Genomic DNA, 25,912 nt, shown 5'->3' with positions numbered 1-25,912 from the left:
AGATGGATTGATCCATCCTCCAAAATCCTAATATGGTTTGGCCTCTGGGTTTATCCTATTTTTAGTGAAGCAACTATTTTAGGTGGCAATCTCTGAGAGTTACCTGCTCCTCTTGAGCCCAGTTGCCACTATCCTCTCTTGGAAGGCAGGGATATTTGTGTTATTTGTCCTTCCTCAAGCAGTCTAAACTGGCCCATTCCTTTCAGGTGTGGTGGAAGATCTAGTCCCATTGCCAGAAACAAATTGTGTTCCAGCTGATACACCAAACAACTTCTGGTGAGGAGATACATTCCTTTGCCTTTGACAGAAAAAATGCCCTCTGCCAACTCTGTTTGGGGCCAATATAGTATAATAGTTTGAGTGTTGGACAAGGAGTCTAGAAAACCAGGGTTCAAATCCACATTGAGCACGTGCAATGCAAATTTAGGAGAACTGCCCTCTAAAACCACCTTGGAGAAGCTCTCCATCCAATCACAACAGCTGCCACCTATGTCTGTGATTTGTGTTGTACTGATTTATCTTCTATGTTTAGTTATGACTGTTTATATTAATTATTAATATTTTTAATTTATTATGCATTGAATGGCATCAAATGGTTGCAGTCCATGTTGTGAGCTACCTTGAATCCCCATGAGGAGATGGGACAGGATACAAATAAAGTTTTATGATGATGATGATGATGATGTTCATAAAGTGGTAATGTCTATCTGGGTTTTAGCCTAAACTTAAAGAAGCTTTCAAAAGAGCTGGACCCTACCACCAAAGTGGGCTGAGCACCATGATTATACTTTTCTGTGGTGGTGGGATTGCCTGATTCTGTGGCACAAGAGACTATGCTGCTGCTAAGATCTCCTACATCAGGAAACGCTTTTTGCAGAGGAGCAAGACTAAATATGCCATGCAGCTACTGGTCAACAGCAGTAGTTGAGTTTGTGTGACACTGGATCTCTCAGACACAATGTCAGTGGCATTTAACTGTAGTAAGTATTATGCAGAAGGAGGTAACAGTAAACCCCTTCTGAATGCCTTTGCCTTGAAAACCCTATGACAAGGCATTCCAGAATGAGGCAAGAGATAGTGCTGGAAGATGAGACTTCCAGGTCAGAAGGCACTCAACCAGCTACCAGGGGAAAGTGGAGGATAAGTATAAGTAGTGCTATGTTTAATAATAATACAACTGGAACCCAGCCAAAAGGTCATTCAGCTGCTGACATGCTCAGAGGTGAAAGGAAAGTCCAAAGCTGTGGATAGATTCCATCTAGGCCTTACCATCACTTAGGTCCCTGCTCTGCACTTTACCCACTTCCCTGGCCCTATGCTACCTTGTTGTGCTAGCCCTGGCCCAGTCCTATTATAGCTATTCAGCAGGTCTTGGAAATGAGTAGCCCCAGGCCCTAACCTGGCCATTAGTTAGGATCTTGCTCTGCACTTTACCCACTTTCCCAGTCTTATGCTTCCCAGTTGGCCCAGCCCTTCTACAGCTGTTCAGCAGGCCTTGGAAAAGAGTAGCCCCAGATACTACCCTGACCATCAGTTAGGACTCTGCTTTCCACTTTGCCCACTCCCCTGGCCCTATGCTACTTTGTTGCACTAGCTCTGCCCACCCATAATTATCTAGGCCCACTCTGACACTAGCCATTAGTAGTTAAATTTTGCTTGATGGAATAGTCCTGGAACTGGCTTTTAAATTTTAAATATGTATGACTATTTTAATAGTATTAAAACTACAAGAAAGGAGATTCCACCTGAACCTTAGGAAGAATTTCCTGACAGTGAGAGCTGTTCAGCAGTGGAACTCTCTGCCCCAGAGTGTAGTGGAGGCTCCTTCTTGGAGACTTTTAAACAGTTTTATTTATATTTATTTTATATTTATCAAGGAAGACACAACATCCTTGATGGAGTTTACAAATCCTGAGTAGGACTATTAGTAACAGGGCATCTTGGGGGTTTCCCATTTGTGGGGTCACCACAAGTCAAAGCAAACTTGATGGCAATTAGCAGGAAACCTTATCACAAGTAGAGTTTGAAATAAGCTCTGGAACAAAGTCATCATGCCACTGACCTCAAAACAATTACATGTCAGTGTCTCCATCTTTGAAAAAAGAAAAGGAAGATGAAGGGGGAAATAGAAATCTAAGCTTTTTTCCAATTTCTCAGTATCACAGCCCTAATTGAATTGGTCTTCACTGCATTAATATGCTCCCGAGACATTTCTGCATTCATGTCTGTATTTATTTTAAATTCTTTTCCATAATTGAGAATATACCATAATGATAACTTATAAGAGATTTCTTGAAAGAAAATAGAATGACTGGACTCATGGGTGACTCAACAAGGGTCTCTGTGTTTGAGGTTTTGTAAATCAACAGCTCCTTTCTCTTGAGGTGAGGATCCAACCGCAGGGTTTGGATGCTTGGAGGCTCCCATTATTTCACAGAATTTATCAGGAACAAAAATTTAGTGCCAGGGTTTGGGGGGGGGGGGTTGTTGTTTGTTTTTTTGTCGTGTCAGGAGCATTCTGTTGTGAGAGAATTGGCCGTCTGCAAAGACATTGCCCAGGGGAAGCCCGGATGATTTTTGATGTTTTATCATCCTTGTGGGAGGCTTCTCTCATGTCCCCGCATGAGGAGCGGGAGCTGATAGAGGGAGCTCAACCGCCTCTCCCCGGATTTGAACCTGCGACCTGTCGGTCTTCAGTCCTGCCAGCACAGGGGTTTAACCCACTGCGCAACCGGGGGCTCCAGTGCCAGAGCTGTTCTTCCATTACTCCAATCAGCTATAGTATATGTGTCCCTCCAAATGCTAGTCTACAGCTCCTGTGTTCTTCATCACTAGACATCATCATGGCTAGGGCTGATGGGGAGTTGTGATATGGTAACATCTAGTCAGGAGAGTCGGGTTTTAATTTAGATACTAGGCTTGTGAATATGGTATCTGATGTTAAAATGTCCTTTAACTTTTCCTGAACCTTAGAGCCACAGGTGCTGTTGAGTTAAAAGAGATTATCCCCAGTCCACATGGCAGATAAAGAAAAGTAATGGAAGCTGTCATTCAATAATATCTGGAGACCCAAATTGGATAAAAACTAAAGACCACCAATCACTATGTCAAAAAATATATAGTTGGTACTCTGTATCCACAGATTCTCCATCCATGGATTCAACGACCCTTTGAAGGCAACCATAAGGCTGGTGTGGGCTATAAAGCTCCCTTAGGACCGTCTGGGCAGGGGGGCAAACAATCCCACCGCTGCCACCAAATTATAAAGGCTCCTTTATGCTATTTGGGCAGGGGGTTACACAATCCCACCGCTGCCCCACCAATTATAAAGGCAGGCTTTTTGGCCAAACAATATGACTGGACAGGGGCAAACAGATCCCACCACTGTCCCTCCTTTAATAAGGAATTCACACCACTTTGGCACTTAGATAACACTTGAGGGGATGTCTCTTTATTAAAACCTTCACTGCCACCATAAACTAAAAGAATCAGGAACCCTCTAGCTATTTAAACTAAGAAAAGGCTTTTTATTCCACCAAGTATTGTGTCTTTTAGAAGGGCTTCTTTATAAGAAAACAGATGAGGTTGAATTAAAAAGAAAAGGGACTAACTCCACAAATAGCACTTGACTCAGGCTTAAGTTTTAAAAATAACAAGAAAGGTTTATTGAATAGAAGTTACAGAATAAAGCGAATGCAGTTGAATAGGCTTGGCTGTTACAATTAAAGTGTTCTTGTTCTTAAAAGCGTAACGGTTGCAATAGAGAATGGTTCTATCTTTGTTACAGTTCCTAAACAAAACCCAGCTATTTCTTCTCTAAAATAGCTGTAACCAGTCTGCCACAGCCTACTTTGCTGTGCAAACTACAGGCAAGCTGCTTATTCCTAACAGGAACTCCTAAAAGCCTTCTATAATCTTGCTCCAACTCTAACATCAACCAGAACTGAACTGAACTGATTAAAAGCAGCTTCTTACTTTCCCTCCAACTGTCTAACTCCGCCCCCCTTTAACAAACCAATCCTGGCTGTTTCAGGGCTGGCCCAGGCCTAGGCCACTCCCCCTCTCTGAACTGGAGCTTTTCCCTAAACCAAAATGGCTCCTGCCGCTCCCTGCCAGGCCTTCTAAGCTGAAACTACCTAACCTGTCTCTCTTAGGCCCTGCCACCCCGGCTGGCAAGGTAAGGAATCTTCACATGGGCCTCAATGAGAATGGGTTTGGCACCCTTGATCTAAGGCCACCAGTGGAAAATATGTCAAGATGGGCCAGACTATGTTATGTTGAAATTAGTAAAGTTTGGCCATTAAAAGTAGAGACATCACACTGGCAACAAAGATCCACACAGTTAAAGCAATGGTATTCCCTGTAGTAATCTATGGAAGTGAGAGCTGGATTATAAGGAAGGCTGAGCGAAGGAAGATAGACACTTCTGAACTGTGGTATTGAAGGAAAATTCTGTGAGGGCCTTGGACCGTAAGAAGATCAAACCAGTCCATACTCCAGGAGATAAAGCCCGACTACTCATTGGAGGGAAGGATATTAGAGGCAAAGATGTACTTTGTCCACATAATGAGAAGACAGGAAAGCTTGGAGAAGAGAATAATTCCGGGGAAAATGGAAGGAAAAAGGAAGAGGGGTTGATGAAGGGCAAGATGGATGGATGGTATCCTAGAATTGACTGGCTTGACCTTCAAGGAGCTCGGGGTGGTGACGGCTGACAGGGAGCTCTGGTGTGGGCTGGTCCTCACGGAAAGCGACTGAACAAATAAACAACAACAAAGCTTATGAGTGATAGACAGACAGCCACTTATTAAGTGATTGTGCTTCAGAGGATAGACCTCCCTCCCTGGTAATGTTTCATTTGGCCCCAGGAAGACAAGCAGGATGCATTCTTGTTGATGGTAGTATTGTGTGACTTCAAGTCATTTCTGACGTATGGTGACCTTGAGGCAAATCTGTCATGGGGCTTGCTTGCCAAAGTTTGTTGGGGGGTGGGGGTTGCCTTTGCCTTCAAAAGTGCGGAGGAAAAAACAGTGGAATTATTCGCAGGGTTTGTGTTTGCTTTTGACATCCAGCTCTCTGCTTCTGGATCATAAATCAAACTAATTGCTTTCTAGTGGTGTTCAGCATTAAGGAGATTGGAAGCTGGGAATCTGCTTTGAGCAGAAAAGCAAAAAATATTGGAAAACTGTAACAAAAGAAACTAAAAAAAACCAGGATGAAATTGTAAAAAGAAGAACAACAGTTTGCCCTGTGAGGAATACTCTTTTCCTAACTTTTTAGGGGGAAAATATAGCTGAACATAGTGGATGCCTCTGTGGGCAAAAACATAGCAAAGAAAGAAACATCTGCTCAGTGCAGTTGACTTGAACTCCTATTTGGCGAAGTCCTTGGAGCATTGCTGAAAGTCAGAGGAGACAATGCTAGCATAAATGGACAAAACAGTCTGATTTGGCAAAAGCCAGCTTCCTATTATGGCTGGAAAAGAAATGTACTATCACCAGGTTATTGAATGAGCTTTCTCTCTCAAAGAGTGTTGGTACCTCACCAAACAAATACCAGGATTCCATAGTGTTGAGCCACGGCAATCAAAATGGTGTCAAACTGCATCATCACTACAATGTGCATGCACCCGTTGTCTATAAAACTATTAAGAATAATCTCCACCCATTTTTTTTCCATTTCTTCTTCTTAAAAGGAAATACAAAGTGACTTAGATACAAGTATATGTGCACAGTCCTAAATATCTATCTTTGTAACACAGGTGCAGACATGCCAGTGGGAAAAGTGGCTCTTGGAATATGTTTTTGGATGTGATTTTAAGTAATTGTTTTAAGTTTGATATGCTTTAATTATGTGATTTTAAAGTATATGTTGTTTTATTCTATATATGTATTCATGGCATCGAATTGTGTCTTTGTTGTGATCTGCTCTGAGTCCTCTTCTGGGTGAGAAGGGTGGGATATAAATGCAATCAATAATAAATAAATACTTAAATACTTAAATAATTAATAAAAGTATAGACCAAGAAGTCACCTCTAAGAAAAATCCATGAAAAGTGGTCTATATATTAGGGAAATTGCCCCCCAAATACTCATGAATTTTCATGGGAGAAATGGGCCACAAAATCTTGAAAACCAATTAAAAACAAAGACATGAAGAAGTGGAAATGAAAATAGCATCAGGGGAAATGCAACAAAATCAGCTCTGAATTTGGGATCACAAGCTCGAAAAAGTTACAGAAAATTAACACGTAAAACTACTCTGGAACTTCCAAATTCAGACTGACATAGTTTTGGAACACAATACTCCTGACCAAAAGATTGTGGGGGGGGGGGGGGGGAACAAAGTATGGATCATCGATTTTACAATTCAGGTGATAGCAAAATTGATAAGAAGCAACTAGAAAAGCAATTTGAGGATTTAAAGATCGAACTGCAAAGATGATCAGCACACTGGGTGCAGTGCCTAAAGACCTTGGCCTGCACCTAAACACAATCAGTGCTGACAAAATTACCACCTGTCACCTGCAAAAGGCCACCCCACTCAGATCTGCGCGCATTATTCGCCGATGCATACATCACATAGTCCTAGACACTTGGGAAGTGTCTGACATGGATTCAATACAAAAGCCAGCATTGTGATCTTGTTTTTTGTGTACTAATTCTTTTTGCGTATCAAATAATAATACTTTATTTATAACCTGTCCTATCTCCCCGAGTTCCATGTTCCTACTTCCTAAAGTCCCATTTAGTACAGGATGTCCATGCACGTCATCACCTGTCAGACCTGGCCTACAGCTTCTTTCTCCTTTTCCAATCAGAGTTGTAAAATTGTTCCTGCTGTTTTAGAGGTCCATTTGGGAGCTGGGCTCCATCTGCTCGCCTTCCAATGCGCAGGTCTGCTCTGCCGGAGAAGCGATCATGCTGAGCTCTTTCTCTCTTTAATAAAACATGAGTATAGCTCTATTGGGTTGCAATTAACCTCTTTGTTGCAAAATGTCTCATCTTGGAAACCAAAGGAAATAATGAAGGCATTTAAATCAATGTGTCAGAGCGATATTTGAGATCTTAATGGGTAACAAAAATGCTTGGGTTAACAGCAATGTGCTGGGGGTAAGGGCCACAGGAATTACAATGATGGGCATGCTAATCCTAGTCCATTCAAGTGTAAGCGACACCACTTAACAATGAAAGGGTTGTCCTGCTCATCTTGCAATCCTCCATGCTGTGGTAAAACAACCAATGCTGATGCGCAGCATGCAAGAGAGCTAACTCATATTCTTGCTATTCGAATAAAATTCATTTCCACAGCAAGAAAAATGAAAAAGAAGGAAAAGACATCAGCCATCCTCAAGCCAATATGGTTGTATGGTTTGAATGTTGGACTAGGACTGGAGGACCAGGGTTCAGATCTCCACTCCATTGTGTAAACTCAATGGGCCTTGGAAACCCAAGGTCTCAACCTGGCAGGAAAACAATAGGAAACCAGTTCTGAAAAACCTTAAGGGAGAGTTATGTCTTCCAAAGCAGTTACTTTACTTTTGGCTCAAAAACAGAAAAAGGAATGTCAGTGGACAACAAAAGAGATTTAAAGATGAACTGAAAGCTAACCTTAAAAATGTGAAATAAACAATGAGAATTGGGAAACCCTGGCACTTGAGCGTCTAACTGGAGGTCAGCTGTTACCAACAGTGCCATGGATTTTGAAGAGGCAGGAATAGAGGATAAAAAGGAGAGACGTGCCAAGAAGAAAGTTCTTCAAGCAAATCCTTATTGTGACCACCTTCCATCTGGAAATGTATGTCCTCGCTGCAAAAGACCATGCAGGTCCATCAATGGCCTCTACAGTCACTTATGGACCCACCACCAAGACTCTACCCATGAAAGACAATCATACTCAAGCTCAAGTGATTGCTTATGGTTATAAAAGATTTTTAAGGGATCTCCAACCAATGGAAGCAACACATTGGGGAAGAATAACCTTGACATTTGGGAGCTGTAGTTGTTGGGATTTATAGTTCACCTACAATTAAAGAGCATTCTGAACAGAACCAATGACAGAATTGGGCCAAATTTCCCACACTTCCCATGACCAACAGAAAATACTGTGTTTTCCTATGGTCTTTGGCGACCCCTCTGACCCCCACAGAGGTCTCGACCCCCAGGTTGAGAAACCCTAATCTAGCAGAAGAAGGTTTCCCATCTCTGCTTTAAAAGCTGGGTCTTCTGAAATATGTATTGATTCCATAGTGATTTCAGAGAAGGTTTGAGTTGATACTTTGTCTGGAGCCAAAATCTAATGTGGGAAATGCAGGTATGTTTTCCAAATGATGGAGCACCTGTCAGAAGGCAGAAGGGAAATGCATAAGTTCTCTCCTGGTGCCTTATCATCTATGTATAAAGAGAAGCAGGACGCATTTTCAATCCTTGCTTTGGAGAAACTGAACTACTATGGGATGCCAACCCATTTAAAACAACACAGAGACACACGTGCATTTGCCTCCCAATTCAGTTTTTAGATATGTCATGATTTAATTGCTAAATGTTGCAAGGGTTGGCTTTAATAAGAAATGCAAAACAGCAACCCTCTTTCACCGGAGTGAAAGCAATATCTATAAATATGCAACATTTTTCCTTCAAGACATTTACAACTTGCTACTTTATCTGAAGAAGTGGGCTTACACATATATCCATAAACAATCCCAGCAAAAAGGAAAATGAGTTAGTCTCAAAGATGGCCTCACTTTTTTTTTCTGCTTCTCCCTTTCTTCATTTTATGCTGCAAGAGAGTAGCATGCCTACATCTCTGAAAATCATAGAATCATAGACTTGGAAGAGACCTCATGGGCCATCCAGTCCAACACAATTCTGCCAAGAAGCAGGAACATCGCATTCAAAGCACACCTGTCAGATGGCCATCCAGCCTCTGTTTCAAAGTCTTCGAAGAAGGAGCCTCCACCACACTCCAGGACAGAGAGTTCCACTGCTGAATGGCTCTCACAGTCAGGAAGTTCTTCCTAATGTTCAGGTGGAATCTCCTTTTCTATAGTTTGAAGTCATTTTTCACCATCCTAGTCTCCAGGGCAGCAGAAAACAAGCTTACTCCCTCATCCCTATGACTTCCCCTCACATATTTATGCATGGCCCTCATCAAGTCTCCTCTCAGCCTTCTCTTCTGCAGGCTAAACATGCCCAGCTCTTTAAGCTGCTTGTAAAGATCCCTTACCTTACCAGCCTGGATGGCAGGGCCTAGGAGAGGCAGGCTAGTTAGTTTCAGCTTTGGAAGGCCTGGCAGAGGGCAGCAGGAGCCATTTTGGTTCAGGGAAAGCACCATTTTAGAGAGGGGGAGTGTCCTAGGCCTGTGTTAGCATTAGAACAGCCAGGATTGGTTTAGAAAGGGGGCGGAGTTTAGAAAGGTTTGGAGGGAAAGAAGAGGGCTTTTTCAGTCAGTCTGTTGTTGTTAGGGATTAGAGTAGGAAGGCAGTTTAGGAGTTCGTGTTTGAGATTAGTTAAGAGTAGGCAGTTTGCCTTAGGTTTGCCAGCGAAGTAAGCTGTAGCAAACTGGAAACAGCTATTAGGGGAAAGATAGCTGGATTTGTAGTTAGCTAGGCCATAGTTTAGGATAGCTAAGCTACAGTTGTATCTTGACAGAGATTCAGCTCCTGTCAAGTATACTTGGTTAGAAAGAGAAGAAAATCTCTGAATCTTGTAACAAAGAAAGAACCATTCGCATGTAACCATTACGCTTGCAATGACAAACCAAAAATTCTATGTAACAACCAAGATTTTAAACAGCACTTGCTTTTCTCTGTATTTCCATCAATAAACTTTCCTTGTTTATTTTAAAAACTCAAAAAGCCTGAGTCCAGTGTGCCTTTGTGGCTATAGTTCTTTTCCAACAACCTCTCCTGTTTTCCTTTAAAGAATTTAAAAGACACAGTGCTTGGTGGTCTTAAAAACCCTTTTATTATTTTGAATAGCTAGAGTGTTCCTGTTCACTTGTTTATGGTGGCAGCAAAAGTTAATCAGAGAAATATCCCCTCATATCTTTATAATTGGTTTGCAGTGGTGTGAATTCTTTATATTGGAGGGACAGTTGGTGGGATCTGCTTTACCCCCTGTCCAGCTATTGTTTGGCCACACGACGTGCCTTTATACTGCTCCTCATAGGGCTTGTTCTCCAGTTGTCCTCCTCTGGACACATTCCAGCCTGTCAACATCTCCTTTCAATCGTGGTGCTCAGAATTGGACATGGTGTGATTCCAGGTGTGGTCTGACCAAGGCAGAATAGAGGGGGAGCATGACTTCCCTGGATCTAGACACGAGAATCCTATTGAGGGAGGCCAAAATCCCATTGGCTTTTTAGCCACCGCATGACATTGTTGACTCATGTTCACCTTCCTGTCCACGAGACTCCAAGATCTTTTTCACATGTACTGCTTCCGAGCCAGATGTCCCCCATTCTGTATCTTTGCATTTCTTTTTTTCTCCTCTTTCTCCTCTTTCTCCTCTTTCTCCTCTTTCTCCTCTTTCTCCTCCTCTTCCTCTTCCTCTTCCCCTTCCCTTTCCCCTTCCCCTTCCCCTTCTCTTTTGTCTTTGTCTTCACCTTTGTCTTCTTCTTCTTTATTATTTTTTTGCCTAAGTGGAGTATTTTGCATTTGTCCCTGTTGAACTTCATTTTGCTAGTTTTTAGCCCATCTGTTAAGATCATTTTGAATTCTTCTCCTGTCTTCTGGAGTATTGGCTATCCCTCCCAATTTGGTGTCGCCTGCAAAGTTGATGGTCATGCCTTCTAACCCTTCATCTAAGTCATTAATAAAGATGTTGAACTGAATCCTGCTTATGGTCCTCCACTGGTCACTTCTTTCCAGGATGAAATGTTTATAATTATGTTGATTATAAGGATTGTAATAGATGATGAGGAAGGTAAGAAGTAGGAGTCTGTGTTTCTGTATAGAATTTTTCCAGCAATTTTATATCTCTTATATTGAGCATGTTATCCCTGGTATATCCTGGAAGATGAAGCTTTCCCTTTACTACTGTAGACTGCATAATGTCTTGTTTCTTACTGAAATTTTCCTATTAGGTGAAAAACCCCACTATTGTTATCTTTTATCCCTTATTTTAATTTAGAAGTCACATCATTAAAAGGATGTCTAATTACCCAAATTATAAATCAATGGAAAGACAATTTGCAAAAGGGATGCAGGGTAACGCATCATGTTGAATATGCCATTTTTAGCCCATGATTAATGGTGGCGTCTTGTTAAATTGCTACTTTTGTTAATCCTTCCTAATTGCATGATTGGGGGAAAGAGGTTCGATCGGGATAATGATTTGCATATGTTTTATGTGTGTTTCTCATAATCTATATTTTTGGGGTGGAATTTTTTTTTAAAGTACATACCCTGCGCATTTTGCATCTGGACACATTTTGGATCCATTGTAAAAAGTATGCTTCTACGCATTTTTTTTCTGCACTTTACAAGAGGCATGTGTTCTTTTTGTTTTGTGGACCTCATGCAAGCCCCGAAATGTCATAATTTCTGACTGCAATGTGCTGCTACATCTGTGCTCATGTTTAGAAGGAGAGAATTGCGTAAACTACTTTTAAAAAACCCAGCCTTTCATGGTGCAAATTCTTCAGATGTCTCTATTTCTACCCATAAGTCAGAAATAATTTATGAAGCAATAAGGGAAAGGATATCTCTGTTTTCCCATATGGGTTTGTGCTGTGAACACTCTCCAAACTGGGATGCAAACCAGTCAAGTCTCAAAAGTGCTACAATGTTTTGTTTTCTTTCCTGCCCTTTTTCCAGTTGACTGTCTGGATCCTTGGATAATGTATCCATGGATTCTACTATCCTTCAAAAATATTCCAAAATTACCAAAAGTAAACCATGATTTTGCCATTTCATAGAATCATAGAATCAAAGAGTTGGAAGAGACCTCATGGACCATCCAGTCCAACCCCATTCTGCCAAGAAGCAGGAATATTCAAATCACCCCTGACAGATGGCCATCCAGCCTCTGTTTAAAAGCTTCCAAAGAAGGAGCCTCCACCACACTCCGGGGCAGAGAGTTCCACTGCTGAACGGTTCTCACAGTCAGGAAGTTCTTCCTCATGTTCAGATGGAATCTCCTCTCTTGTAGTTTGAAGCCATTGTTCCTTGTCCTAATCTCCATGGAAGCAGTAAACAAGCTTGCTCCCTCCTCCCTGTGGCTTCCTCTCACATATTTATACATGGCTATCATATCTCCTCTCAGCCTTCTCTTCTTCAGGCTAAACATGCCCAGCTCCTTAAGCCGCTCCTCATAGGGCTTGTTCTCCAGACCCTTGATCATTTTAGTCACCCTCCTCTGGATGCATTCCATCTTGTCAATATCTCTCTTGAATCGTGGTGCCCAGAATTGGACACAATATTCCAGGTGTGGTCTAACCAAAGCAGAATAGAGCATGGGGAGCATTACTTCCCTATGCTCCTATTGATGCAGGCCAAAATCCCATTGGCTTTTTTTGCTGCCATATCACATTGTTGGCTCATGTTTAACTTGTTGTCTACGAGGATTCCAAGATCATTTTCACATGTACTGCTCTCAGTGACACTACTTTCCTGTGGGATTATATATAATGGGACTTGAGCATCCATGGATTTTGGTATCCACAGAGGGTCCTAGAACCAAACCCCAACAGACACCAAAGTCGCACTGTACTCATCCTTTCTCCATTTACTTGGCATCCAGTAAAAAAAAAGTTGTTCGGCAACAAGATAAAACAAGTTAATTATCACTATTTTAGGAAAGCAACAAATCAATAAAGCAGCAAACAGAACCACATTACAAACAAAATGATTCGAAAGGAGAGCTGTAGCTGCAAACAATTAATTTAGAGGCTGGCACAGTATGAGCGGTTCAATGACTCACATACCAAAGTTGCTGCTCTTGTTTCTTTCTTTCTAATATTTTGCTATTGTGTTCCTGCAAGTCAGAAGAGGGTTAGACTGGCTGGCCCTTATAGTCTCTTCCAATGTGATGACTCCATGAATCCATTAAAAAAAGCTTTTTACAAAGAGCTATACAGAAAGATTATGCAGTCATTCCCATAAACTGGCTTGTCTAGATAAGGAAGAAGAGAACCAGACAAGAGTTAATTCAAGATACTCTCTTTTATTAAGGGAGTTTTAGAAGCTGAGGATCAATATCCTTCAGCAATTGCTCCAGCAAAATCCTGTTATACCATCACTCATCTGTCACATTGGCTTTATTTGTAGGTGTACCAAAACAAAAAGGCTGTACATCATGTGAAATGTCCATTTGATGTATGTAAATCTCCTGCCCACCAAAAAGAGCAGGGGGAAGAAATCAGATTATTTCTTCTGAGGTAACCTGTTATTTTGTGGGGATGGATGTAGGAGCTGTCTCTCATAAGAAATGTGCTAATCACTTACAGAAAACATAAGCACTGCAGTTGCATTCTGTGATATTATTGGGTGCTTTCTGTGGCAGTGACTCTGCTCTTTAATTAAATTTGAACCTGTCATAACTCACCTTCTAGAACAGATGTGTCAAACATCTGTCCCTCCAGGTGTTTTGGACTTCAGATCCCATAATTCCTGGCCATTGGACAAGCTGACAGGGCTTCTGGGAGTTGAAGTCCCAAACATCTGGAAGGTCATGAATTTGACATATCTGCTCTAGAGCTAGACAGTTTGGACAGAAGGAAGATTGCCAAGAATCTACATTTCATGATGGCAATGGCCTTCTGAGTCCAAGAAGCCAGAGTTTGAGGCAGAGGGGAGTAGGGCAGCTTGAGGCTACAGATACTGAAGACCCATTACCATCATTAATCCAGAAACAAATGGGCAAGGAGAGATTGTACTGCTCCTAGCTTTTATTAAGTAGGTGACACTGACATAATTAGGCATCTGGTATCTGAAAACATCTGTCTATATACCCCGCAGACACTCCCTGACCATTTTGTTACATTCAATCCTCTTTCTTGGTGACTAGAAGTACTTTTCAGTGTTCATGTTTTCCTGACCTTGGACTGGCAATAATTTAGGACTCGGTTCTACTTCTTGCTGGCTTTGTTTTCTGGATTACCTGAAAAACTGTTGGACCAGCTGATGACCAACTATTCGCTTATCCTTTCCACCTCTTGGATACCCTATGACTGAACTGAATTGACTACTTAAACACCAACCACCTGGTTTTGGGTCACTTACTGACTGGAACATAGGACATAATTTATAGGGAGAGGATTCAGCACCATGGACAGAACCATTTAAATTCAAATTAACACCAAGAGGAGATTCACTATTCCACTGAAAGAGGAACTGACAGGCACAATAGAATCTGGTCCTGGTTGTATATGTGGTATATAATGCAATCTGGGAACATGCACGCACAGGGCTTGAATGGATCATTAAGAAAAAAAGTAGGTAAAAACATGAAATACAAAGGTTTTACTACAACCTCCAGATCAGATGAAAGGAGTGTGTTCAGCTTCTAATCAGAGTGCAAAGAAGAGAATGCTTCCATCCTTCCCACCACTTAGTGACACAGAGGCAAGAACTTGTAACATGGGTCTTACTTCCGATTGTTACAGCTTCTCTTTATGGCAGCAAGGGAAAAGAAACATCATCCTTCTGGTGTTATAAACTGAAACTGAACTCTTTCATTTGATCCAGCTGCTAGCTATTAAATTGGATGCATAAGAGCCATTCTGGAATGGGTCAAATGTAATCTGTGGGATAACTTTAGTCATGACTTACTCATTCCATCAATTTCAGTAGTCCTACTCAAAGAATGATTCACTCTAGATAAAGCCTGTGATTTAAATCCAAGTGGTTGTGGAAAAAAATACAAATCACAAATATCAGTTTGAAAGGGGCATGAGACCTTAGGTAAGCTAATTACCATAATGTAAGAACATCCTCATAAACAGAAATTTCAGTTTATATTCTCAGTCTGCATTCTGTATGGCTCACATAGACCAGCGTTTCTCAACCTGGGAATCGGGAACCTGGGGGGGGGGGGGGGGAAATCATGGGGGTGTTAGATGGAATGAGTAAGTCATGACATAGTATTTTCTGTTGGTCATGAGGATTCTATGTGGAAAGTTTGGCCCAATTCTATCATTGGTGAAGTTCAGAATGCTCTTTGATTGTGGGTGAACTATAAATCCCAGCAACTACAATTCCCAAATGACAAAATCAATCCTTCCCCAACCCCACCAGTATTCATATTGGGTATTTGTGCCAAATTTGGTCCAGTGAATGAAAATATATCCTGTATTTCAGATATTTACATTACGATTCATAACAGTAGCAAAATTACAGTTATGAATTAGCAACACAGATAATTTTACAGTTGGGGGTCACCACAGCATGAGGAACTGTATTAAAGGGGTTGCTGCATCAGAAAGGCTGAGAACCACTGACATAGACCTTGGATAAGAATTATTACATATACATTAGATATTTCTCATGGGCACATTTTCTTCATAGCTCTGAAATTGTATAAAATATTGATGCTTGAAATAAACTCAATATCAAGCAGTGCTATTAGTCGGTATGACTGAAAACAGTGCTGAGCTTTGTAGTTCTTTTGGCCAAAGTTACTGTTTGTTGTCTCTGTGCCTTCCTGTTGAGTTGTAGTGTTTATCCTAGATTTCTGGGAGGATACTATATGGCTGACATTTCTGTCCGACCCTACAATCAAATTTGCAAAAGTTAAACCTGCAAATGGGAAGGGCTGACTGTAATTTTATAATTAATTCAATTGCATTGTAACAATGATCTTTTTAGGCTTTCTCTTTATCTATTTTAATTTCTGTAAACCATTTTAAGGGTTAATACTTGTGGCAAAGTCAAAGGCTCGAATCCTGTTGGGGACTTATACCTTAGTGAGTGGAGTTACACCTATGGGAATTAGAATTGGAAATTAGTAAATGTAATATTGTTGTATGCATCCAAGACAGCAAAAAACATTGGGACAGGAATTCGTACATTAACATCACTATTTTGGTTGCACATAATTTTTCTCTGTCTTTGAAAACTCATTCTTTCCATGAATAATGAACGTTGCCTCGTATTTCTACATTCCTGTGCTATCATGAGATAGCGACATTTTGCTTATATATTATGTACAAACTTTGTGTGCCCTGGAAAAAAAGTTGGCATCATTCTTTTAATGAACCTGGGCCTTTCCAGTTATACATTCGGCTGGGTTTGAATGATGGTTCTCCCTAGAGTCTCACTCATTTTCCCCCCTCGCACATTGCATTTCCTAGTACATTGTAATTTATGCATCTTTCTGCTTTATAATTCCAAAATAAACATGGCTGGAAAAGCTATAAATATATGGCAGGGTTGTTTGGAAAAGGACAGAATATGAATTATGCAAATGTCAGAGCTGGATGTTTGACAAAACAGAACTGCCTCTCCTACATAGTAGCATAAAGCAAACTACGTGTTTTGTAAGTTCTCACAATACTGAACCAAGCATCATAGATCCAACTCAATCACAATCATAGTTTGGACTACACCTCCAATATTCCCCCAGTAACCATGCTAACTGGAGGTCAGCCGTGACCAGCAGTGCTGCAGAATTCAAAGAGGCATGAGCGGAGGGTGAAAGAGAGAAATGTGCCAAGAAGAAGGTGCATCAAGCCAACCCTGACCGGGACCACCTTCCATCTGGAAACAGATGTCCTCACTGCAGGAGAAGATGCGGATCAAGAATAGGGCTCCACAGCCACCTACGGACCCACCACCAAGACACCACATCTGGAAGACAATCATCCTCGAGCTACGAGGGATCATCTAAGTAAGTAAGTAAGTAACCATGCTAATCCTAGGAATTGTATTCCAGAAAGGAACCTTCTTGGGTCCTGGTTGCTGTCAACATGCTACTAAATAAAGAGAAGTCTTAGCTCCACTCTATTCTGCTTTAATCAGACCTCACATTGGATATGGTATTCTGGGCACCACAATCCCAGAAGGATATGGAACAAGTTCAGAGGAGAGTGACCAAAATATCAAAGGTCTGGAAGCCAAGCTGTATGTGGGACTGTTTAGGGAGCTGGGTATATTTAGCTTGAAGGACAGAAGGATGAGAGGGAACATTAGAGCCATGTGTTTACACATAAGAAAGGATCCCATATTGAAAATGAGGTAAGCTTGTTTTCTGCTGCTCTAGGACAGGAAGCAATGGATTAAAAGCACAGAAAAAGGAAATTACACCTAAATATTAGGAAGAACATCCCAATGATAGGAGCTGTGACAGTGGAATATGCTGCCTGGGAATCTGGAGTTTCTTTCACTAGAGGTCTTTAAACATAGGATGGCCATTTCTCAGGAGTACTTTGTGTGGTAGAAGTGAGTTGAACTGGGTGATCCTTGTGGTCTCTTCCAACTTTGGGACTCTTCTGTTACCCATGTTCCCTAAACTTGAGTCTCCATAGAAGAGGAAAGGAATGGTCTTCTGTTTCTTTTCTCCCATCTTTAGTTCTTCCAAACCTCGAGGCCTCTCTATCTCAGACAGGAAGGTTTTTGTCTGACAAGTGACATCAAGGAGATTGAATGTCACATTATGTTCAAAGAGTTCTGTGTAGGTGATGCAACACTGCCTAGATTAGTGGACTGAGCTCTTGCACCACCAAATGTATGCCCAAATGTGCATGAACACTGATGTACCATATGCATAGGTGGCAATGACACACAGAGGCTATTTAACATTCCAGCTTTTTCAGGAGGGTATTCTGGCCACTAGGGGATCTGTCGCTTCACCATCCATTTGTGACACTGATGAAGTACTTCCTCATTCTTTGCATGCTTGCTGGAGATTTTTATGGCATCATAAATTAGCCTCCCCGCATAAGATGTACCTAAATTTCCTACTTGACAGATGCGACTGTCTTTCAGGCTGCAAATGTTGAGAGTATGCTACATAAATTGGTCGAAAGCTCACTCCGACCCAGGCTGGCTTCGAACTCATGACCTTTTGGTCAGTAGTGATCTTAATGCAGCTGACTCCCAGCCAACTGTGCCACAGTCCCGGTGCTGGCCACATGACCTTGGAGGTGCCTATGGACAATGACTAGACTTAATGTCAGGGAAACCTTTACCTATTCCAGTATCCAGAGACAATCTTTGTGATACATGTATTTTGGCCACCATGTATGAGAATCTCTTAATCTGCAAGACTTGAGTAGGGCCATTGATGACAGAAGACTCAAAGATCTCTCATTCTTAGGTTACCCTTAAGCTGAAGTCAGCTTGATAGCTCAAGAAGTGAAGTATATCTCATATAGATAGATATTTCATAATAGATAGATGGATGGATGGATAGATGGATAGATAAGAAGATACATAGGTAGTCAAATCAACAGGGGCTTCATCTATTCATCCAATCTCACTAAACCTTTCAGAAAATCACACCTTTCAAAATTACCTTTGGTTGTCTCATCTTCAATAGGTTGCTTGAATAAAGTGATGTCTTTAAAAGTGCAAAGGAACAACACCACTTTGTCATGCTCATTTCGTATCGGTGCAATTTGCATGTAAAACCAAACAGGTGTTCCTGTAATCAAAAGGGGAAAAAACACGTCATGCGGAACAAAGCAACAATGCAATGACAGCCTCATAATCATGATTATCTCTCATTCATTTACTAGAACAAGCTAGTCACCCTTAAAAGCACTCAAAACCTATTGAAGGTAACAGTAGACTAATGCACGGAAATCCAGGTCACCCTAAGGGTGCTTAACCTTGGCTAGAACATGAGGATGATGTGATTATCTGGATCCAGCTAAATGCCTATCAAGTACGCATGGAAATGTGACCATAAACAATGGGCTGTCAGCGCACAGATGGGCAAGAGCCTGTCCCAGCTGCCTTTATACCACTTCTTTTTACCTCCTCCCACACACTGTCTCTCTCACACACACATATGGGTAAACTATCTACGTCTCTACCATCTGCATCCCTAAACACCTGGGATTTATTCCATTTTATTGCCAATTAGTAAATGTGTGCTAATTGTCAACTCAGCTCTGCATAATCCCTATTGTTCTTGAGTGTTGTTTCCAAGAGTTGCAGCTTCCCGCCCCCTTTTCTTTTACAGGTGTATTATTTATTCAAAACAGTATAGGATAAAGAGACACTTGGACTGAGGGCAAATCTCCCAACTAGAAGAATATATATATACAGCCTTGTTGAAGCAAACCCAACCAGAAGCTTTTTTATCCCAGTGTCCTCTTTCTCAGAAGGTTATTAAACACAGGCTGGATGGCCATCTGTCAGAAGTCCTCTGATTGTGTATCACTGCATGGCAGACTGGGGTTGGACTGGATAGGCCTTGTGGTCTCTTCCAACCCTACATTTCTATTATTCTATTACTTACTTAGGCAATCCCTCGTTGTCCAAGTAAGATTGTCCTCCAAGTGCAATGTCCTGGTGGTGGGTACGTAGGTGACTGTGGAGCCCTATTCTTGATCTGCATGTTCTCCCACAGTGAGGGCATTGGTTTCCAGGTGGAAGGCAGTCCCAGTCAGGGTTGGCTTGACATGCTTTCATCTTGGCACGTTTCTCCCTTTTGCCCTCCATTTGTGCCTCTTCAAATTCTACAGCACTGCTGGTCACAGCTGACCTCCAGCTAGAGCGCTCAAGGGCCAGGGCTTCCCAGTTCTCAGTGTCTATGCCAGAGTTTTAAAGGTTGGCTTTGAGCCAACCTTTATAACTCTTTTCCTGTCCTCCAAGATTTCATTTTCCATTCTTCAGCTCAGAGTAGAGCAACTGCTTTGGAAGAAGGAGACCGGGTATTCGGACAATGTGGTTGGTCCAATGGAGTTGATGGAGGAGGATTGCTTCAGTGCTAGTGGTCTTTGCTTCTTCCAGCACACTGACATTTGACCACCTGTCTTCCCAAGAGATATGCAGGATTTTTCGGAGTCAACACTAATGAAATCGTTCCAGGAGTTGCATGTGACGTCTGTAGATAGTCCATGTTTCACAGGCATATAGCAAGGTTGGGAGGACAAGAGCTTTATAAATAAGCACAATGGTATCCCTATTGATGTTCTGGTCCTCAAACACTCTCTGCTTCATTCAGAAAGATGCTGCACTCGCAGAGCTCAGGTGGTGTTGAATTTCAGTGTCAGTGTTGACTTTTGTGGAGAGGTGGCTGCCAAGGTAGTGGAAATGGTCAACATTTTCTAAAGTTACACCATTAAGCTGTATTTCTGGCATTGCAGATGGGTTGGTTGGTGACTGCTGGAAGAGCACGTTGGTTTTCTCAATGTTCAATGATGGGCCGAACTTCTCATATGCTTCTGCGAAGGTGTTTGAAGTGGCTTGTAGGTCTTCTTCTGAATGCGCACAGATAATGTTGTCATCAGCATATTAGAATTCTATAACAGATGTTGTTGTAACCTTGCTTTTGGCTTTCAGTCTGCTGAGGTTGAATAGCTTGCCTTCTGTCCGATAGATGATTTCCACTCCGGTGGGAAGCTTCCCATCAACAAGATGAAGTATCATACCGATGAAGATGGAAAATAAGGTTGAGGCAATAGCACATCCCTGTAAGACACCTGATTCCATCTTAAATGGGTCACTTTGGGAGCCATTGATGTCCAAGACTGTTGCCATCATGTCATCAAGAAAGAGCCGCAGGATGTTCACAAATTTGTCAGGCCACCCGATTTTTTGGAGGATGGCCCAGAGAGCACTGCAATATGATTCTATTAAATTAATCCTAGTTAAAGATCAGCACTTCCTAAATCACTGCTTTTAATCATATCTTGAAAATCTTGCTGTTTTGGACCATAGCTTGCAGGATATTCCAGATTTTTAAAAGTGTGTGTGCATGTACATGTTTGGAGCTGCGCTGATAATAAAGCAAACCTGCAGAAAGTGTTAGTGTGTGTAAGGGACTTCGAAATCCTGCTGTGCAACCAGCTGGAAACAAAGGAATGACAGCACTTGAGCTGTGACCAGCATGGTTCATGTGGATGACCTGTCTCAGGAGATTTGGCCTAACATGTACCAGCACTCAGGTGGACAGCCCAGACAAAAGCGCAGGCAAGCAGAAACTCAAAGAATAAGAGGTTGCAGAGGAGGCCAGGAAAAGGCATTTCAAGGATTTGGTTTGGATGTCTGAAGCAGCAAATTAAAAGTGGAGAGACTATAAAGAATTGAGGTGCACAATGGCTCATGGACAGAGAGCAGGCTTTGTGTGAAGAAGGCCCAAGTTCAATTGCTGGTTCCTTTAGTGGAAAAAAAAAAGGATCAGGCGAGAGATAATGAGAAAAGTTTTGGCTGAAATTCTGGAGAACTGTCAATGGAAAGGTGGAAGAAACCTCTAAGATCTTGGGAATGTAGCCTTCTTTTCTGAATTCTGTAATTGCTGTTGTGTGCCTTCAAGTCACGACTTAGTTATGGCGACTCTAAGGCAAATCCATCATAGGATTTTCCAGGTAAGATGTCTTCAGAGAGGAGTTGCCTTCACTTTCCTTTGACGTTGAGAAAGTGCAACTTGCTCAGGATCACCATGTGTGTTTCCACAGACAAGTGGGGATTCAAACTCTGAAAGGACCATCTTAACAGCATTATAGGGTCTCAAACAAAGCAGTGAACTGGGCCCTGCCTAGCAACTACCCACAAGAATAAACATGTAAATTATTAATGAAATAAACTTATTTATTGGTACCTCCAATAAAATCAGTGTTTTGACATTTAAAATACATGTTGTACAGCAAAGATTAATCAAGACAGACATTTGGACACTATAACATGAGCCATGAACTCAAAAAATGAAAACTTCAACATAAAAATAGTATTTAGTTAGTAAATCATACTGATGTACTAATATATGATTTACTGATGTATAATTTATAAGCCATTTTTTCTCATTCTACTGAGTTAGTAATATATAGGGGGCTAGGTTGTGTCCGCACATGCATCTGCCTGCAGCCAAGCACCTCCTCTAGAGTAACAAACAGACAGGCCCGTAGCCAGGATTTTGATTTGGGGGGAGCTGAGTTTGATTCGGGGGGGGGGGGGGCTGAGTCTGAGTGAAAGGGTGTCTACCCTAGCAAACCTTTTGTATCGTTACCCCAATATCCCCATGCATATGAGATTTATTGAGCATAGTGATCAGATCATTATATGAATAAACATAACAGTTTAAATAATGTACCAGTAAGGCCTACTCGCGGACCACCATGAGAATTGGGGGGGGGCTCAACCCCACCACCCCCCCCCCCCCCCCGGCTACATGCCTGCAAACAGATAAGAAGCCTCCTTAAAGCACGCACCTGCCTGCAGGTGAGCACCTCTCCTCTAAAGTAAAGCAGCTTAAGTGCCTAAAATGATGGGAAGGGGAGCTTGGGATGCTCCCCCCCCCCCGCCCCACCCCTTAATGGGCTGATAGAAAATGGATCTTTCAGCACCCCAGAGCAAAAACAGATATCTGCTCTCCCGATTCTGGGAGGCTCCCAAAATCCCCACTGGGGTCCCCACTGAAAGCCGGGACATGAAACAGATCAAGGTTTACCCTCAATCCACAACCTTTCGGAGCATGACAGCTAAGGAATTCTGGGAATTGAAGTTCAAAAGAGTATTTCCTTAAGACTGCAAATCCCAAGGAATTCCCAAGCTCTGGCTATATATTTATATCTGTTTGTCTGTCTGTTCTATCTATCTATCTATCTATCTATCTATCTATCTATCTATCTATCTATCTCACATATATTATATCTCTCAATCAACATGACCTGAGACTAAATTATTAAGGTTCTTAATTTACCTAAAACTAATATTTCAAAATCAGTTAGTTATATGCCATTAAATACTTTTTTAAAATTATAATACACCTTCAAATCAACTCCACCATATATATGGTGATCCTATCACAGGGTTTCCTTGGCAAGTTTTATTTAGAGGCGCTTGCGATTGCCTTCTTCTAAATATAACCTACAGAACCTGGAATTCCCTAGCAGTCTCTCTTCCTAACAGTAACCAAGCTAGCTCTCAGCTTCTTAGGCCAAACAGGATCTGGTGTTTTCAAGTATCTAGGCAGTTTATCAAATGCCTAAAAATAAAGAAATTGCTTAATCTCATATTGAAAAGATGGTATTTTAGAACCACATTCCACAACTATTCATTCTACTTTACCTTCCATGGCAAAATCTTATGGAATTACTTGGGGATTTGCAGTCTTAAGGAAACACATTAAGAATTTTTAGCCAGAGAGTTCTGGTGCCATACAATTCACCCTTAATATATGTTTCAAAAGCAATGCATTCTGTTCCATACATCCCATACTGATGTCATACTTACTGTTTTTCTTGTACAAGAGTATTTCAAAGCAATTTGACTCATAGTTGTCAAACGTTTGTCTGACTTTTTCAATGGTCTTCTTGTCTGTGAGTTCCCCATACATAAAACTGGAGGAAGAAGCAAACAGAAGCAGGAGAAAAAAGAATTGAAGAAAATTCTCACCAGCTTCATGTGCCAAAACAACAACAACAACAAAAAGACATGGTTGCAGGCAGACATATTTATGGCTTGGCCTAAAGTATAAATCCCAAGCTATATATGCTTAACTACGATTTACAAGCTTGTTTTGTATTTACAGTTACAAAGCTTATGAAAACCCCTAAAGCAAACAGTGTACAGTTGGAGGGCTTTGTTGATAGAGGAAGGATTTATAATGATGCTGTTTTGTGTTCCATTTAAAGGGATGCTCTGGTTGCACTTACAAGAATATGTTGCTTTAGAGAGTTAAAGTGAAGGCAATACATAAAAGTATAAAGTTCTTAAATTCCAAAGCCATTCCAATAGACAATAATGCATACACATGGCTCAGTATGATTAATTGTAACATCCTTCCAAAACCATTTGTTCCTGCTTTTTCATTATCTTTGGTTGTGGTTGCCTTTGTTTGGCTGTGAGATGTTTAGGATGGCAGGCAATCCAGCAGCCTTTTGTTACTGCCAGGCCCGTAGCCAGGATTACGTTTCGTGGGGGGGGGGGGGCTAAAAGATTTTCAGGGGGGTTGGGGGGGCTGAGTTTCGGGGGGGGGGGGGGGGGCTGAGTCTGAGTGAAAGAGGGTCTACCCTAGCAAACCTTTTGTATCATTACCCCAATACCCCCATGCATATGGGATATATTGAGTATGGTGATCAGATCATGATATGAATAAACATAACAGTTTAAATAATGCACCAGTAAGGCCTTTTCGCGAACCACCATGAGAATTTCGGGGGGGGGGGGCTGAAGCCCCTCAAGCCCCCCTCCTCCCCCCCCCCCCCCCCCCCGGCTACATGCCTGGTTACTGCTGTTGTTATCTGCCATCAAGGTGACTCCAATGCAATAAAACTACTAACAAGAGATTTCCAAGAGATTCAGTTCTCAACTCCCTTCTGCAAATATTGCAAACTTTAGCAGCCATGACTGAATCCATGTACTTGTAGTACTGTCTGTCCTCTATATTTATGGGTATCACTTTTGCAGATTTGTTTGTTTGTGGATTTGATGAACCTGCTGGATGGTGACCTTGGGGCTGCACTGGAGAACCTAAAGATTCCTAGAACACTTCTCTAGGTATTTGTAAGTCCTCCAGCATGATTATACAAAGAACTTTTGGTGGACCTTGACCATAGCATTGTGATGGAAGACCTAAAGATTACTAGAGGTACTCTCTCAGATTAAGAAAAGTGGGGGTTTTATTCAAGGTTTTGCTACTTTCACAGGGGTCCTGTGCCCCTAACCCCAGGGAATGTGGAGGGTTAACTCTCTACATTCTCTTTGGCTGTGTCCACACACTGTCTTGGCTCCTTCTGATGCAATGTACTGGGATTTGTCATTTCAGGAGTAGTGTTCCCTCACTTATGGCGAGTGTTATGTTCCAAGACCACTCGCGAAAAGTGAAAATCCGTGAAGTAGGGATGATAGATTTTGTTTGTCTCCACCTATTGTTGTCCACATGATACACTTTTCCCTGTCCTTAATGAAGGCCATAGCCCACTGCCTCTCCTTCTTGGGCTACTTGCTCATAAACACACTTTTTCTAGTCTTATCTCACCCAGGGTTTTAACGTTTTAACATTTTAACATTGTATCTTGCACACTTGTCCCGCCCTTGTGTTTGATTTCTATTATGTTGTTTTGCACTGTTTATTTTATTTTGTTACTTCATGTGTTTTGTTGTGATTTAATTTTTTGTTATTTTGTGTTTAACTTTGCGGTATTATTTTTGGGCCTGGCCTCATGTTAGCCGCCATGAGTCCCCTTTAGGGAGACGGTGATGGGGTATAAATAAAGATTATTATTATTATTATTATTATTATTATTATTATTATTATTATATCACATTCCAACGGTGAGGCAAAAGTGAGGAGAGATTCAAAGGCACCATACACCTTTTTTTTTGCTAGCTATAAGGAAGCATGATTTACATACTGCTTTACATCTCCTCTCTCTTTTTTATGATTGGCTGCCTCTCTCCTGTGCGGAAAGGTAAAACAGCAAGTCCGTGAAAAGGAAACCGCGAAGTAGCGAAGGAACATTGTACATAGAATTCCCCAGCATTTTCTTGAACTATAGTATTTGCACTTTCTGGCAGAAAAGCCCAAACTACAGATCCCAGATTTCCATAACAAAAGATTAATGACAGCTAAAGTAATATCCAGTGGTTCTCAACTGGTGGGTCCCCAGATGTTTTGGCCTTCAACTCCCTGAAATCCTAACAGCTGGTAAACTGGTTGGGATTTCTGGGAGTTGCGGGCCAAAACACCTGGGGTTCCACAGGTTAAGAACCACTGTGCTATACAATGTTATCACTGCTATGCAACTCAAAACCACTGAGAAATATCTTCACAGCCCAAACAAAGGAAGACGGGGAAGAACT

At 41.6% G+C, this 25,912-nt stretch overlaps 1 protein-coding gene across 1 annotated transcript in view; it reads right to left on the bottom strand.

Annotated features, from left to right (window-relative positions):
* The window catches only part of KCNH5 (potassium voltage-gated channel subfamily H member 5), a 289,582-nt gene that overhangs the window by 229,047 nt on the left and 34,623 nt on the right, over positions 1-25,912 (bottom strand). The window contains exons 3-4 of the mRNA XM_060754182.2: positions 23,342-23,448; positions 18,456-18,584 (exon numbers count right to left, since the gene is read on the bottom strand). Of these exons, the coding sequence (XP_060610165.2) occupies positions 18,456-18,584; positions 23,342-23,448 (236 nt within the window). The remainder of the gene's footprint in view (positions 1-18,455; positions 18,585-23,341; positions 23,449-25,912) is intronic.

The sequence above is a fragment of the Anolis sagrei genome, chromosome 1 (assembly GCF_037176765.1).
Source record: "Anolis sagrei isolate rAnoSag1 chromosome 1, rAnoSag1.mat, whole genome shotgun sequence".
NCBI classification, from domain to species: domain Eukaryota; kingdom Metazoa; phylum Chordata; class Lepidosauria; order Squamata; family Dactyloidae; genus Anolis; species Anolis sagrei.
Note: the sequence above shows the minus strand (reverse complement) of the source record. Positions and strands in the feature narration are given on the sequence as shown.